Here is a 17,110-nt window from a genome sequence, read left to right as displayed (position 1 = left end):
AGTCAATAAATACATAATGTTACAAAAATACGATTTCCATGTTTTTAAGGAAGTATTACCAGGGGCAAAAAAAAAGAATTGGTACCTAACAATGGACCTTGCTCTACCACTTTTCAACTCATAAAAATTTTTTGAATTAAGGAATTCCAGCCAAGATGGAGGCCTAGAAAGACATGTTGCTTCTCCCTCCACAACTAAGAAGGAATGCAACTATCTCAAAACTAGAAACAATTAGAAGTTCCAGAAAATCAAACTGCATGGAAGTCCAGCAAACAAAGATATAAAGAAGAAATACTCATCCAGTTAGGAGGAGTGGAGCCGAGGCAGAGAGGACACGGTGTGGTGGTGGCAGCAGCAGCAGACTGGCAGAAAGTGCAGCCACATGTTTTAAAGTCATGAGGGACACCTGGGGAGTGTTCCCAGCTCCTCACCCGACCTAGCAGCTCACAGCCCCAGCACTGGGGAAAATCAAGCCTCATTGCTTCTGACTGTGCAGACCAGTGGTGGTTGGGGTGGAGGCAGAAACTGCCAGTCTCTCAGCAGAGTCTGCTTGTTTAAAGGGCCCCCATGGTCCTAGAATGTCTGCAGACCCACCAACTCTGCGAACGATGGGCAGGGCAGCAGCTAGAGGGGTGCCAGTCTGGTGCGGAAGTGGGAGAGGTGCCTGGAAAAGGGGTAAATGCTGGGCAGGAGGCATTGTTCCCTCTCGGACTCCTCCCCCACATACAGTGTCATAACGTGGTGATACAGGTCACCCTGTACTAATGAATCCCTAAGGCTCCATCCCTTACAATATAACAGGACCGACAGCTCTACCTGGGACATGGAGGCAAACAAACACAGGAGCCTGTCTGAATGAGGAGACAGAGAAGTATGGCCCATAAGGGGGAACGGATCAAGGTTCCAGTGGGAGAACTAAGCGACGAGGAGATAGCCAACCTCACAGATGAGGAAATAGATAACCTGACAGATGCAGAATTCGTAACACTGGTGATAAAGGTGCTCACAGGCTTGACAGACATGCTTGAGTACAGCAAACACATAAGAGAAGAAGTGAAGGCTATGTTAAGTGAAACGAAGAAAAATCCACACAAAACTAATGATGAAGGGAAGGAAACTGGGGTTCAAATCAATGACTTGGAACATAAGGAAGAAAAAAACAGTCAGTCAGAGCAGAATGAGGAAGCAAGAATTTAAAAAAATGAGGAAAAGTTTCCAAATTTTGCGAAGGAGATGGACATACAGGTCCAGGAAGCACGGAGCGTCCTGGGCGAGCTGGAGCCAGAGGTGACCACACCAGGATGCATCATGATTGAGATGCTAAAGCTGAAAGATAAAGAGAGAGTCCTGGGGGCAGCAAGAGAGAGGCAGAGAGTTGCCTACAGCAGGGTGCCTATAGGACTATCAGCTGATTTCTCAGAGGACATTTTTCAGGCAGGAAGGGACTGGCAAGCAGTATTCAATGTGATGAAAAGCAACCTACAACTAAGATTACTCTATCCAGCAAAGCTATCATTTGGAGTGGAAGGGCAGATGAAGTGGTTCCCAGAAAAGGTGATGCTAAACGAGTTCATCATCACCAAGCCATTATTATGTGAAATGTCAAAGGGACTTACTTAAAAAAAAGAAGATCAAAACTATGAACACTAAAATGACAACAAACTCACAAGTATCAACAACTGAATCTAAAAAATAAAAACAGAATCCAACTAAGTAAACCAGAATAGGAACAGAATCATAGATATGGGGATCATTTGGAGGGTTATCAGCTGGAAGGGGGAAGGGGGAGAAATGGGGAAATGGTGCAGGGACTAAGAAGCATAATTGGTTGGTACAAAATAGACAGGGAGGAGTTGAGAATAATATAGGAAAGGGTGAAGCCAAAGAACTTATATGCACGACCCATGGACATGAACTAAGGGGGGTGGGATTGCTGGAGGGAAGAGGGGTACTGGGCAGAGGGGAACAAAGGGGAAAAAATTGGAACTACTGTAACAACATAATCAATAACATATACTTAATTTTTTTTGAATTCACTTGTAGTGTTATGTATTTATATATTATGAGCCTTCATCTGCAAAATGGAAATACTTATTTTTACCTATTTGGCCATATTGGTTGCATAAGATTTTCTCTGAATGACTACCACAATCACCTCAAACATTATTTAAATTACATATATATGTGTATGTGTATAGATGAACAGCTACGTCCATTCAACATCCAACATCCATCCATCATCCTTCTCAACGAGCAAAACGGGGACTCCCTTCTATTCTGCTCACCTTCAGGTTCCCTGATTTTTCTTCCCGCTGCAGACTTCCGAAGTACACTCCTTCCAGAGTTAAAGAGGCTAGTTAGTTCGTCCATAGGGCTGCTGAGAGGTCTGGAGTTTGGAGGGCTGTAGCGAGCTGGAGAGGAGGAGTTGCAGTTGGCCTTTCTGTGCTCGATTCTAGCAGCTGCCTTCCCAGGGGAGTAAGGAACCTTGGAGAACGAGCTGCACGGATCCACTGCTGGAGCAGAGTTTGACTTTTGCTGCACTTTGAGCAGATCTGGGTTTGTGGCTACTTTTCCTGGGTGTGCCATACTGGTCTCTGGTGGAAAGGCGAAATGCGGGTGGGCAGTCGCAGGAGGTGCTGGAGGAGGCGGTGGCGTGAGAGGCGGAGAGACTTTGTGAGACCCGTTAAATACAGGTAGGACGGGAGACGGGGGCCTGTCACCATCTTCTTTTTGGTTTCTGGAATACTGTGGAGACAGAGGACTAGAACCTTCAGACTGCACTGGGTACTTGAGGTTGGTTTCCAGGACTGGCAGCTTTTTCACCTCCAGGGGCGTCAAAGGCGATTCATCTGACGCAGGGGAGCAGGTGACAGGGGTTGGGGGGAAAACAAGGAGTGGGGGACGGTGAGGGAGCAGGTTGGGGAAGGGAGCTGGAATGTCGCACGTGTCTCTGCACAGCCCGGGTGTCTGGCAGCTAGTGTCTTCACCCTCTAAGGTGATGGGGCTCCGACCCTCAGATGGCAAAGGGGGTGACACAAACGCCCAGGTGCCCACCCCGCGACTGCCGCCATCCTCGGGGGGCACGAAGTACTTCATCTCTTCGTACACCGCCTCCACCTGGTCGGGGCTGCAGGCGCAGCCCACCATCTCTATGTAGATGGGCTCTGACTCGGTCTCGGTCTCGGCCTCGGGATCGGAGTATGCTGGGGCCGCAGGGGGTGCGGGGACCCCCAGCAGGGCCCCAGGGGTGCACTGCGGACCTGCCGCTTTGCCCCGTGTGCTGGGAGTCCCCACTGCCCCAGGACCGGCACCACAAATCTCTTCGGAGGACCCGCTGAGCTTGGTGTTGGGGCTTCGCTTTGGCTTCCGAGGAGGAATCTTCTTCGTGGTGCTGTAGTCATCACTGTGTGGCCTGGGCCGAGTGAGAACTGCATGGGGGGTGGGGTTGGGGGCGGGACAAAGAAGGGATGGGAGGTGTTAGCAAGATATCAAGACTCCGGGGCCAGACCATCACAGGGACTGGGGGCTGCCTTTGCTCACATGGCTCTTGCGGGCCTGTATCCCTCCATTCTCTGAGATCCCAGCTAAACCTACATTTCTCAAGATTGCCAATGAGAAAGGGAGTTTTGACCTCAGAGCTGGAGGACAACTTCCACCAGTGAAGGAAGACATTAGGCAGACCAAAACGTGGCCCAGTATTCAGCCACCTGCAAAGGGGAAGAGCGAGGGGAGCACACTGCAGATCAGCTGCTAGAACCTACTTAGACCTGTATACATAGATGTCTATAGGCTGAACTGGCCCTCAGGATTTTAAAGATAAGAAAATAGAAAGCTAGGGAGAGTAAGCAAATTAGCTAATCAGTGGCATATGGATGCTTCTTGTTGCAAATGAGTAAGCTTGATGATTTAAATGGTATAAAATGAACAAAACAAAACACCAACAAAACACCTACATGCTTAGAGGTTATTATTTTGTGACAGAACTTCGTTATTAAAATGATGCCAAGGGTGAGCTTTACAATTAATCAATATATGTGAATCCTTTATAGAAACACATGTTTAACAGGAAAGTCAACTCTAAGAATGCCTAACGTGGAAACTTCTTAAGTTGAAAAGAGGGGAGATATTTAGAAAAACAAATGAGCTTAATATTATTGGTAAGAACTAGATTTAAAATTTTAAAGAGGTAGAAAAACTATTTCCAGCTCCAGACTCACTACAGCTGTGAGAGAGCCAGTATAATTGTTTAGCTGAGCCCAGAAAACTACTAAAACTGTAAAAGAGAAAAAAAGATAAAATAAATTATTATTTTAAGTCACAACATTTTGGAGTGCTTTGTTATATAGTAATAGACAACCAATACAGATATTGGTACGCGGAAGTAGAGTGCTACTTATAAATAAAAAATTTAAAAGGATGGCGGTAGCTTTGGGAAATTGGAGGAGTCTTAAAGACAATGTTAGCAGAAGCATGGTGATCCTCAAGAAAGCTCTTGGTGAGGCTGAAAAAAAAGGTGAGGAAGATGCTGAAAGCTGGAGGAAACATGACATTTCTTATACCATTGTGGATAGTTTAGCAACACTGTCACCTGCAGTAATGTAGAAAATAAAAATAAAAATAAACACTTAAGTAACTGAATGATGTAACTACGAAGATTTTCAGGCAAAGTTTAAAATCCACCTCCTGGATTCTTCTAGCTGCCTATAGTAAAATGTGAGAGTAAAGAGATACGCTAAAGAAAGACCTATTAACTGTAAAGGATCCTGGACTTTCTATCTTTGACAACAAACGTTTTTCACTGTCAGGCTATCCTGATGGCAAATAATTCTGAAGTTAAGAAATGACTTTCAAACAGAGATGATATCTGGAACATTTACAGGAAAACATAATCTAAAGATGAAGTTAAGATCATGACTATGCCACTCTTTATTAAGACCTCAGAAAGTTTTAAGGTGATGCTTCATGGATCTGTTCAAAGGAGCAAAACCATGACTTCTGAAAATAATAAGCATATTGTGGCACAGAAATTTTGCAGAGACCCCAAAGAAGGTAAGATTATCTCAAAGAGATTTGTGGATGTGGCTGTTGAATAATGTAGTAGATTATAAATACACAGGAAACTTGCAAAGCCTTTAAAGGAATTGGATCAGCTTGCACTGAAAGAAGACTTAATACAGAATGAGGAGGCTTGGTACCTCAACATTTTATAAGCATAAAGCAGGCTGAGAAAACTACCAGCTCCAAACATGTCACCTCTTGTGGATTAGGAATTATAATTTACAGGTGAGCCAAGAGTCTTAAGCATGGACCTAAGAGACAAGGAATGTCATTTCTAGGCGCTAGACAAAAATCTTAATTAAGGTGCAGGTAACACGTGCCCAAGTGTTGTGCAGAACTGTTCTGTGCAAGTGCCTGCTATATGCCTCTTGGCTTTTCCCTCTTTACACAGGAACATCATCCTGCACCTGTCCCTCCAGTGCATATTAGTTGTGTGGAGAATACTAGAGGACCTGTCTGCCTAAGAAGCCTTACCTGAAGAGCCAGGATACCTAGTGCTGATTTATCAATAGATGATGAGGTCTGGGCCTTGCTACTGAACTTGGTGTGATGATGAATGAGGTTTTGGGGCAATTGTGGGGAACAGGGAGTATATCTTGTATGTGGAAGGGATGTGAATTGTTTTGTCATGAGGGGGGACAAAAATGGCCGCAAGAATGTTTCCAGTCCTGTGAATAGAGGTAATCCATTTCTCCTCCCTAAACCTGCATGGGCCTATGGAACTCCTGATGCATGGACTGTGGTGGAGGTGATGCTGCATGACTTCCCAGGCTGGCTCATAAAATGTACTCTCTTTCCTGGAGCATGTGTGTTTGACACATTGGTTCTTCATGAAGGAAGTCTAGCTATGCTGAAGCTGCCATGCTGCACAAACTATATGGGGAGGCCACCTAGAGACACAGATGCCTAAGAGTTTCAGTCCTCAGACATTTGTGGTACCAGATATCAGAGTTACCAGCTTCCAGATGATTTTAGCTACCATGTGCAATTTTATGAAGGACCTTGATTAATAGCCACCTAGATGAGTCCATTTGACAACCAGAACCTGGAAAATAGTACTAAAATGATCATGCTTTATTTAAATCACCAAGTTTTGGATGAGTAGTTAAGCAACAACAGATAACTGATATGGTATTTCCTCAAGTTCTGCTTTCAATACAGAAAAAAACTTTTTTTGGTATTAAACTATTATAAATAAAAGTGGTATACTTTGTTAGGAGGAATTCGAGAACCTGGTTCTTGGAATCTGACTGCCTTGGATGAGTTACATGGGACAGGTTACCTGACTCAGTGTTCTCATCTATGGAGGGTTCACAATGATATCTCACTCTGCTGAATAGTTCTAAAGATTTAAGATACATAGCATAATGCCAGCTACATAATAAACACTAAGGAACTATCAGCTGCTATCATCATTATCTTACTACACAACCAGAAATTAATCGTGAATGACAGAACAGGGTTCCTTTGAGTGGGGTCTGGGATTCAGCAATATCAGATCATTTGAGGTCCTTTTCTGAGAATATACATAGCACAGTTCCTGTCACATTCCATAAACATTAAATTATAATCTCTGGAGGTGGGAATTGGAAAGCTTCATTCTTCATAAACTAAAATTAGAACACCACAGTTACAGAATGAAAGACTAATTTGGTTTTATGGCTTGTGTGTGTGTGTGTTCACACAAGTGCTTGCTAATAGTTCATTTGCAAATATAAATTTAAGGGCTACTGAAAATTAATTTACATTAAGAGTTTCCTTAACAATGTGGTCTAGCCCTAAATTTTGTGTGTAAAACTTGTGAATACTTGACAATGTCAATGAGGTGGGATCAGGTGGACATTTCAAGGTCATAGTTCATTTTCAGGGAAAGTCTTTGTGTCCTAACAGTAACTTAGGGTTAAAACTCACATTCTCAAGCTGTCTCACCATTTTATAAACTTGACTCTCATCTGAGCTACTGTGCAATGATCTAGAGACGTGTCATTTTAAGTTCTGTTAGGAGATAACATTTTTCTTGTACAAAATATTTTCCCTTTGACTTGGTTGCTAAGGAATGAGGGGTGACATTTAAGTCACCATTTGCTCCAGGACACAGATTATTTGGCCCCATTTTCATTGAAAACAAGATACCTAGTAATTCATCTATGAAAATTAGAAGCTTGTTCAACCAGAAAATATTTGTATCTCTGTGTGTACATAGCCATTGTATTCTAGTTCTTCAAGTATGATTTTGCCTAGTTTGAGAGCAAACTTAGTGCCTAGCACAGGACATAAAGGATGCCTAAATAAAGGCCAGCTAGCTGGCTGGTGGCTGGCTGAATACATGAGTGAATGTATCAATTTACACCCAGCTAAAAATTGGACCAGAAGAGCTTCTACTGAGCTGATATATTGCAACCTTGTTATATGACTTGTGTGTGTGTGGGGGGGGCTCATTACCTGTGCTCTCATCTCATCTGTACCCACTGGACAGCATTCAACAGGTATAATATCATTTAAATGTCCTTCCAGACCCCTCTTCAATTCTCAGCCAGGATTAGCTTCTCTTGCTCTGTTCCATGCTATCCTGCTCTCTTTGCTATTATTCTGCTTATCTCATAATATATTTGCTCATTTATCTCCCCCAATAGCCTCTTCAGAGAAGAGCCAAATTCATGATATGAACTTAGTTAATACATGTGCAAATGCATCATCTATTGTGAAATATGCAGTCATGTTCTCCTGTTATATCCGGTAACATTCTCAGGACAGTGTTTACAAAACATCTAATTTCTATCAAACTTCAGGTAATAGAAAATATTATAAAGGGGCTTCTGCTAAAAAAATGTGTTAAACCAAATATTACAAATCTCAAGGGGGCATCTTGAACCTTGCCAGATTGTACTCACTTTGGTTTATTGATAAGAAGCTAATTCTGCTTTAATGAAAGCAGCACAAATACATGTATTTCTATAACATTTATTTATTTGTTCAATAAGTACTTACTGAGTGCCTACTATGTGGAAACTGCTATCTAGAATAAAGATATAAATAAGTAAAAAAGAAAAAAAACAGATATGTCATTTCCAAATTTAACCCTATAGCTGAACCATTCTTGCATCTATACATATAAACTGGATTTTGTTGAGAATGGAGCTGCATGACAATGAAAAAAAAAAAAAAAAAAAGATTCCCGAGGTGTTATTTATAAGAAATGGGCTGCTGGAGTCTGAAGGGAGGGTGGCTGTGGAAGTCACATTACAGAGAGTAAAATGATAGAGGCTACAGTCATCCAAGAAAAACCTGTCTTTTGCCACTTTACCATCCAGTTTTCACCATGTTTGGGAGGTAGCCTGCATGTTGGATTTAGAGAATCAATTCTTCTCTCCAGAAAGGCACTTCTCTCCAGAAAGACACTGGTGCTTCTTAGCAAAGAGAAAGTGAAGCCAGGCACCTATTCTTCCTTTCTTAGTCACTGTTTGCAAAAAGCAACCTCAGACTTTTAAAAAAATAGTACTTTCAAATAGTTGGTTCTAGCTTGTTAATAGTTTGCAAACAAGCATTAAAATTTACTGGTCCATAAAAGTGTTTCAAGATTTTCAGGTACAAAGGTAGTAAAAAAAAAAGAGCTCTCTCTCCTGCTTCTCTTTACAACCATATGTTTATTGCATAAAAACATATAGGAAAGGCATGTGTTAATAAGAACAGAACTGGCCACAAAGATTAAGACTTTAATGTGATCTAACCATTGGTTTCTCTAAGGTTCTGGGCTTTCATTCTTGAATCAGATCTCCTTTTATGCTATAACCTTCTGAATTGATTAGCAGCTTTATTTGTAAAAGGCAAGAAGTTAGTTGAAGTTAATTTTAACAGGCCTAAAGGAATGGCTCAGATAATAAATTGACCTCAATTGAGGTCCTTGTTTTTATGAAACCAGGTTCACAGAGCATTTTAAGCAGTGATCAGATTTTCTTCTTAGCTTTTGCAGAAGAAAAATAAATTTGTGATGTCTTACTAGGTGCAAAAAAACTCAGTACAGTGGGTCCTTGAATAATACTTCCTGCAGTGTGGTTTCATTAATTAATGAGATGCCACAAGAACTTAACTCTTGTTTACATCAGTTAGCCTATGGTAAAACTGGTTTTGTTATACCTGGTTTCACCTAATGTCACAGAATCTGTGGGCAACATTAAGTTAGGACTTACTGTATTGCCCCTATGGTAAGAAATGAAGCTGTGAGGATCAGGGCTGTCTGATAGAACTTTATGTGATGATGTAAAGTTCCATACCTGTGGCTGTTGAGTACTTAGAACGTGACCAATGACTGAAGAACTGAATTTTAAATTTTATTTAGTTTTATTCACCTCAAATTTAAATAGTCACAAGTTACTAGTGGCTATTGTATTGGACACCTTCAGCTCCTGTCACAATGACATAAAGGGGACCAGAGCCACTGCTGAGGGCAGGTTTGTCACAGTGCCACCATCTTTGCAATTATGGATTAAAAATCCAGAGAGCACTGATGGCTTGAGTGACTAAGCCCCTCTATTGGCTCCTGACTCTCAATGCTACAAAAAATAACTAGCATGCTAGCTTGATCCCACCATGCAGATTAATTTTTTTATTCTTGAATATATACTTGGAGCACATTCCAAAATTCAGGAACTTATATGCAGCCACAGGAGATATGGTGGTGATGGTCAGGTCATCAAGACTAGGAATCATGCATTGTAAGAAGGAATAAGTAACACACAGGAAAAAAGAAACTTATTTATGGACTGACCTTTTTACAAGCCTCCAAAATGTGAGTTCACCAGGGTGTGACCTGTGGGGGAGACACCCACCGGCACCTTACTCAAAAGTGAGCTGAAATTCATTTCCAATTAAATTTTGCATAAAAATCTTAAGAGTCTTGGGATTTCACACAGTAGCAAGGAGTTTCAGAATTTTACAGTTGTGGTTTTTCTTGCATTTTCTTCATTCATCTTTACTTTCCTACCATTTTATTTTATCTATATTTTTATCTCTGATGATTTCTGAATAACTTTTTCTTAATTGACACTTATTTGCTGCTCATGTGAGGGACCTCAAATTAATCATCGATATTTTGTTTATCTCTTTTCACAACAGTGTGACTACTTGGCACTTGGTTTCTCCAAAATCTCAACTTCAGGGCAATTGGTCTCCTATGCACACAAAGGGAAGGCATTTGTAGACTTTACATGCTATTCTGAGGTCTACTTATTTAAATTTATAGAGTTTATTTGTAGAGTTCAAATCTGGATGGGTTCTATCTTATATACACTGCAATTTTCAATCTTGTTTGGCATTGTTTTTTCACTTTCTGATGCTATTTTGAGCCTTTACTTCACATCTCCCATCTCATTAATCTTAGACTGGTAAATATTATTCTTCCTCTTCTGATATGCCAAAAAATCTTTCTTTATATTTCAATATCACCTTTTTTGAAATCTGGACCATAAAAGTTCTAAAAGTAATTATGGTAGAAATGTGATTTATTCTACTTTCTCAGAAAGTCCTTATAGTTTCTTTAGAATATAAATCTTTTCTAGTTTGTATACATTTGGAGAATGCTTGGTTCTATGGAGGTCTCATTTTCACATCTATATCTACCTGAAGATTCTCCTCTAGATGATTTCCCTAATGTCATTTTTCACTTTCTGTTGTCCTTATTACCATGACACTAAAGATTCACACTTAGACTCTTCTCCCCAAAGGTATAAATTTTGCTTATCCTCTTTTTAAATTAAATAATTCTTATGATTATTCTATTACAGTTGTCCCAGTTTTTCCCCCTTTGCCCTTCTCCACCCATCCAACCCCCTCTCCCACAGTCGATCCCCACACTGTTGTCCATGTCTGTGGGTCGGTCATTCATGCATGTTCTTTGTCTAGTCCCTTATCTAAGCATTATTGTAGTAGGACTCATACATTGCAACAGCAATATTTTTTTAAACTAAAAATTCTCCTAAAAATCTATTCTTTCTAAAAGCAACCAACAAAAAGTATCTTTGAAAAATAACTCGGGTGTACCCATTGCTCCAGGCTCCTAGTCCATGGACTTTCCCACCATCTTCCTTGTAGTCAGCCATCTACTCGCAACGATGGGCTTATGACTTCCCTGTGCTTGTTTAGTTATTTATTGAAGGAATTGTGTTCCGTCTTATGTTCAGATAATATTTTTCTAGTGAAATCTGCACAGCCATTTTATTTAGAATTTCAACTACCCAAGCCTGCACTACCATCTCTCACTATATTTATTTTTCTGCAGCAACATCTTCCAACATACTTAATGTATTTGCTGGTTTATTATGTTTATTATCTGTCTTACCCTAGTAGAATGTAAGCTCCACCAGAGAAGGTAATTGTGTTTGTTTTGTTGATTGTATATCCCCTTGGCCTAGAATAAGGCCTAGCTTTCCGGAGGCAATAAAATCTGAAATTAGCAAATGTTCTGCAAAGAAGTGCTTCCACTACTTTTGTCAATTCTAAAAATTAATAATTAAACAATATTAGTCACATGAATTCAACTATGAGATATCTGATTGAGAATAAGGTGTGATTTTCCCATTGTGCATAAATAATTCTAGACCACCAATCTTTTGTTATCTAGTCCCCAAAATTTTACTAACTGAATCCTGCCATATCATGACTCATTTGTGTGGATTGTTTCACTTACTACACAATAAAGCCAGCTTAATTTTTAAATTAGACTGTGATATAGGGAAGTTTGATAACTTTTTTTAGGCTTTTAATCAGTAAAAATTTATATGGACTGGTGACCAACTTTCTGAATTGCTCTCACTTGAGGGTCCTTATTCAATGTGGAAGTGGGAATAGGAGTTAAGGAAATGATATATAAGTAGCTTTTTCCTAAGAGGCTTAGAGATTTGAATACATATTATTTATATTTAATGATTAAAGACCTGCTGGCACGCAAACAATTAGATTTATTCCTATTAAAAATACATTATGGTAGCAATACTGCCACGAGGCACTCAAAACCAGAAGTCAGTGCATCGATAACCCAACAAGCTGGTCTCCTCCTTCTCTGTGACTAACCTTCAGTCGATGACTCCTTGGCTGTAGCCCACAGGCAGGCGCTCACAGCCTCATAGGAGGCACTCAGCCGTGTGGTGGGGTCCCTTTTTGGCTTGGGTGGAGGCTGTTTCCTTGGTGATGGGAGGCCACTGCTGTCATCCAGGCTGAACACCGAGTGCAGAGAAGGAGACCAGGTGGATGGGCCAGCCAGGGACTGCACTAAGCAGTCCACAGCCATTGGGACTGGGAAGGAGCTGCAGTGGAAATGCCTGGATCCACCCTTGTCTTCAGTTCTTGAGGGGAACAAAACACAAACAGCACCCCACCAGAGAGGCCCAGATGCATAATTCAGAGGTTAAAAATGAATCTGCTCAACCAGATACCATCAAGGCTTTTTGGTAAATAGCATTCCGCACTGAAGCTGAAGGATGCGTGTGCAGGACTCTGGTAACCAGCACATCCAGAAAAAGCTGCCCCATCCTTCTGGCCCCCTCTTTAAGATAAATGAGCATGTTGGAGATTCATCATTATTACTTAAAAAAAAAATCTCACACAAATGCTGCATTTTCTAACAGGCATTCACTGAATAAATTTTTCACAGTCTGATTATTAAGCAAATAAAAAAAACCAGAATTTCAATCTGAACGATAATTTCTGGAGACTCAATCTTAATAGAGAGTTGCTGATGCATCAAATGCAGGGAGTTCATCACCACTTCCCCTTACAAAACAGTATATACTTAAAACTATCAAAGATTTACATTTTTTTCTCTCTCTCTCCTTAGCAGTTAAACCCCACTGATAATTATTTAATTATGTGCAAAATTATTATTTTTCTTCTTCCTCCATCTAGTTGTCCAATGCCAAGTGAACTGCTGGAATTCAATAAATAAATAGACAAATACTTCTTCACTTAATTTTACATCAGACAAATAAACACATAATCAAATTGAGAAATTGGGGTGGCTGTTTAGCTCCAGCAGAGAAAATAACAAACATTATTCTGAAAGTCATATAAAATTAATAGTTACCTAGTTTATGAAAATTCCTTCTGGCTTCACATGTCAATGTAATCATGTACTACTGAGATGCCAATGCATTCATTTCACAAAAAGTCTCCGAGCATTTGTTTTTATAATTATATCTTTGTGTGGCAGAGTACCAACAGAGCTGGGATCTACCGCAAGGCAAAGCCAGACACCCATGTAGTAAATGAACTAGCTGGAGATGAAAGCATGGCACTTAGTGGATAATTTGTTTTCCCCCGTAATGTTTAATTACAGTTTTCCATACAAAGAGATTTTTTTTGGTATTTAATCACTGAGATATTTGAAGCTAATTAGTGAGAGACACATCACCATTTCCACTTTAATAAAAATCCATTTGACATAGGCAGTCAAGGCAAAGAGGAGTCATTTTTCAGTGAGAAACAATTAGGTATTACCAAGTTCCTATGAAAAAAAAGCATCTCCCTGACAGTGAATTAGGATCCAAGGGACCCATTTCCCTGCCCTCCTAGGGAGAGGTACTATGAATTAGAGGTAACCTCATCATTCACAGAGAGGCAAGAGTGATAAAATGAAGAAGGATCAGATTGTCCCCACATTTCTATTTCAAGTTCAGCCTCCAAAGTGAACTTTAAAAATAAGAGGCTCTCCCCAAAGTGGTCCTTATTGGGAAAGAAAATGTGGTAGTTTATTAAGGAAAATATCTATACAACCATTTGTTGAGTTCACTACTTTTATGTTTTCAGAGTGGCTTCTCCATTTTTGTGGTCATATTGCCAACATTTCTATGAGCCAGCCTTATATACATGGCACTTGTCTAAAGATGTCAGCAACATAGCTAAGACTGAACTACTTGATGCCTTAAAATTTTGTGTCTGAGATAGTAAGTGATATAAGCATTTTAAGTGAAGCAATAATTATTTCACATGACTACACTAATACATATAGCATTTATTTTATGAAAAGAAAGCAGAGGAAAAACATTCTCTTAAGTTGGTATGAGGTTTCAAATAAACCATGCGTGCATACATGCCAGTTACCGTAATTACTGTCATATTTAATTGACCTTCACATTAAGGGCTAGTAAAACTTTGTTTTATTTCACTGGGTCAATTACATAGATAATTAAAGTTGTATACTATCTGTCTTTACCTTTTGGCTCCTTCCTCTTGTTTGCTCCTGGCCTCCAACTTCTCTTTGTGGTAAATAGCATTCATTTCATTCCGGAGCCTGTCATTTTCACGGGCAATGTCTGAAGCATTCTGAATGACCAGGGCATCATAGGTCTTTAGCCCCATGTCCTCTGTAATCTGCAGGAAGCTGTTGATGGATGTGAACTCTTGCTGTTTGATGCTTCTTTTCTGAAGCAAGTGCTGGCGTGCCAGAAATCCTCTTATAACTTCCACATAAAAGAACACAATTAGTGGTCAGAGAGAGGGACAAAAGTGGAAAAACCCAGATACATATAAAAAAAATTTACAATATGTTCATGTCTGAGCAGCTACAAAATAAGATATTTAACTCAGAACGAGAATTTATTTAAAACATTCTAATCTCATATTAAAAAGGATATCTAAATTCAGTCATAATAACACAAAAGACACAAATCCTTAAAGTGAATGAGATTGTACATGTAATATTATAATAAGGTTCCCACACTTCTTTTTGGTTTGACAGAATGGACACTGATCAATAGCACTGAAGTCAATGAGAGAAACTAGGTCCAAACCCCAGACATTTTAGGGTGTGGCTCTGATTGGATGATTTTGGGATGCACATTACCTTTTTTTATATCAGATTATAACAGAAATGCTGAGGTTCCTGGAATTGGTTATCTTTGAAAAATATCATATATATATGATATATATATATATCACATATATATGATATATATGATATATATCTATATTAACTATATTAACTATATATATATATAGTTAATAGGACTGTGATTTAACTCCTAGAAAAACTAGCACTGCATTTAAGACTCTAGGAAGAGATTGTATAGAAATATAGGACATCCTTTCTGCTCTTTAAGGAAGCAGGACTAGAAAATGTGTAAGAATTGGGGGAAACAAGGGAGTAAACACATTTTGAAATTGCTAATATGTCAGCACACATGTAAGAGTTGAAAATAAAAGTAATGAACATGATTTAAAGGCACATTCATGTATTAGGAACACTATTTCACCACTTAGTGCCCAAACTCAATGCTAATTAATATACCATTATCTCCATTTTGTAGACAAAGAAAGAGACACTTAATGAGGTCTTATTAGAGTGTACAAGCCTTATTATAAATTATATGCTCATGGTCTCAATCAGGTTAAGGATTTTGTCTTCAGTGTTATCATTAATGAATTTAGATGTTCCTAGTTATTACAAGATTAAAATGTTTTAATAAATTCTTATTCTGGGCTAAATGTATCTTCCTCCAAGTCAACACAACAAATGAACAAAAGAGCCAGGATTCAAATCTTTGATTATCAGACCAAGTTCATTTCCTTAGTTTCCTACAAAATAGATGTGTAGCTCTGGAGAGAGCAGATAACCAACAGAGAAGTCGTAGACAGCATGTTTGTGATCAGTCTAAAGAAGAACTTTGTCACACTGAGCATAGGGTCTAAATAGATCAGGCTGTTTTCTGAGAATGGGACTCTGTTTCCAGTTCCAGAGCACGTTCATGAGGGCAAAATGCGCCTGCTCATGGATGCTGTGGACAAGGTTCAGGGAGAAGAGTTACCATATGAGCTTTTTGATTCTGGATGCCATCCCTTCCAATTCTAAGTTTAGAAAGAATTTTTCAGATTATAAGATGATATATACTTTCAATGAAAACCAATGTGTGTCGCAATGACACTTTATTTTCATCTATAGGGGAGGAAAAAATGCTGTGGAACATTGAGTGCTTTAAAATAGTCCATGGTTTTAGGATAACAAATACGTAGATTATCTATGATATTCATCTGATGTCTTTTCTTGATTACAAGGTAGAAAGCCCAATACAACTTTCCACAGTTACGGCTTCAGAGGCAAGTGATATGCAGATATCTAAAATGCTTAAGGCTCTTCTTCAGATAGCAATACTATTTAGTTACTTTGGAATGCAATGATATTGAATTAATTGTAAAACAGTCATGCTGAACTAATCTAAAGGGGGAAAAATGTAAACAGCAAAAGGTACAATCAGACTTTCAGGAATATAAAATGTGGAATAAATGCAGAAGTGTTAAGCATGTGATAGGCACATTGGCTAGTTCCCTTGCTACATTGTTACATTAAAGGAAAAAAAAACAACAACCACCCAGACACTGACTTTTGAAAGGGTGAAGGTAAAGGTATATTTTCAAAATGTTTAATCTCTTGGAATAAAAGGAAGATTAATGTGGATATGCCAGACTTCTTGTGACCTGTGACTATAGCAGAGCAATTTACCAGATTCACAGTCACTCAGGAATCCATTGTCCCATTTTTGAAGGACTCCATTTTCTCATATTTCAAGTTCTTTAAAATTGTTATACCAGTTGCTAAAAGTTGGTATCTTTAATAAGGGACAGCTCATAAAAATAAATTTGATATGAATATATACTTACTCTATTTCTAACAAATTTAAAAGACTGTTTTTTGACATCTACAATATTCAGATTTTAAGTTTCATCCAAAACAGAATGAATACATATAGTCAGAGAGAAATATTTGTTAGGAATACTTTGAGATTAAAATAATTAAATTTGAGATAAAGAGTTAGAGCTTTTTTCCCCCAACAATTACAAAGAAAAAATGAGAACTCTTGAGAAACTGGAAATGACACGAGATTATATAAATTTTGAGTCAATTTTATAGTAGTAATAAGTACTGAAGGAACTATTCCAAGAGATATAAAAATCAATAATTAATGCTTTGCATTTAAGAGCCTATAATTTAAAAAATGCTTTTATTTCTTTTATTTAATGTATGCAATATGAAATTATGGTTTTCATCTTGATGACATATTTTAAACTG

The 17,110-nt window shown here is 39.0% G+C and overlaps 1 protein-coding gene across 1 annotated transcript in view; it reads right to left on the bottom strand.

The window, feature by feature from the left end:
• The window catches only part of MYO16 (myosin XVI), a 654,868-nt gene that overhangs the window by 79,627 nt on the left and 558,131 nt on the right, over nt 1-17,110 (bottom strand). Inside the window, exons 31-33 of the mRNA XM_090257968.1 lie at nt 14,261-14,507; nt 12,124-12,395; nt 2,286-3,428 (exon numbers count right to left, since the gene is read on the bottom strand). Coding sequence (XP_090114094.1) covers nt 2,286-3,428; nt 12,124-12,395; nt 14,261-14,507 — 1,662 coding nt within the window. The remainder of the gene's footprint in view (nt 1-2,285; nt 3,429-12,123; nt 12,396-14,260; nt 14,508-17,110) is intronic.

This window comes from Furipterus horrens, unplaced genomic scaffold (assembly GCF_987537825.1).
Source record: "Furipterus horrens unplaced genomic scaffold, mFurHor1.1.pri manual_scaffold_12, whole genome shotgun sequence".
Classification (NCBI taxonomy): domain Eukaryota; kingdom Metazoa; phylum Chordata; class Mammalia; order Chiroptera; family Furipteridae; genus Furipterus; species Furipterus horrens.
This window is presented reverse-complemented; position numbering and strand designations above follow the sequence as displayed.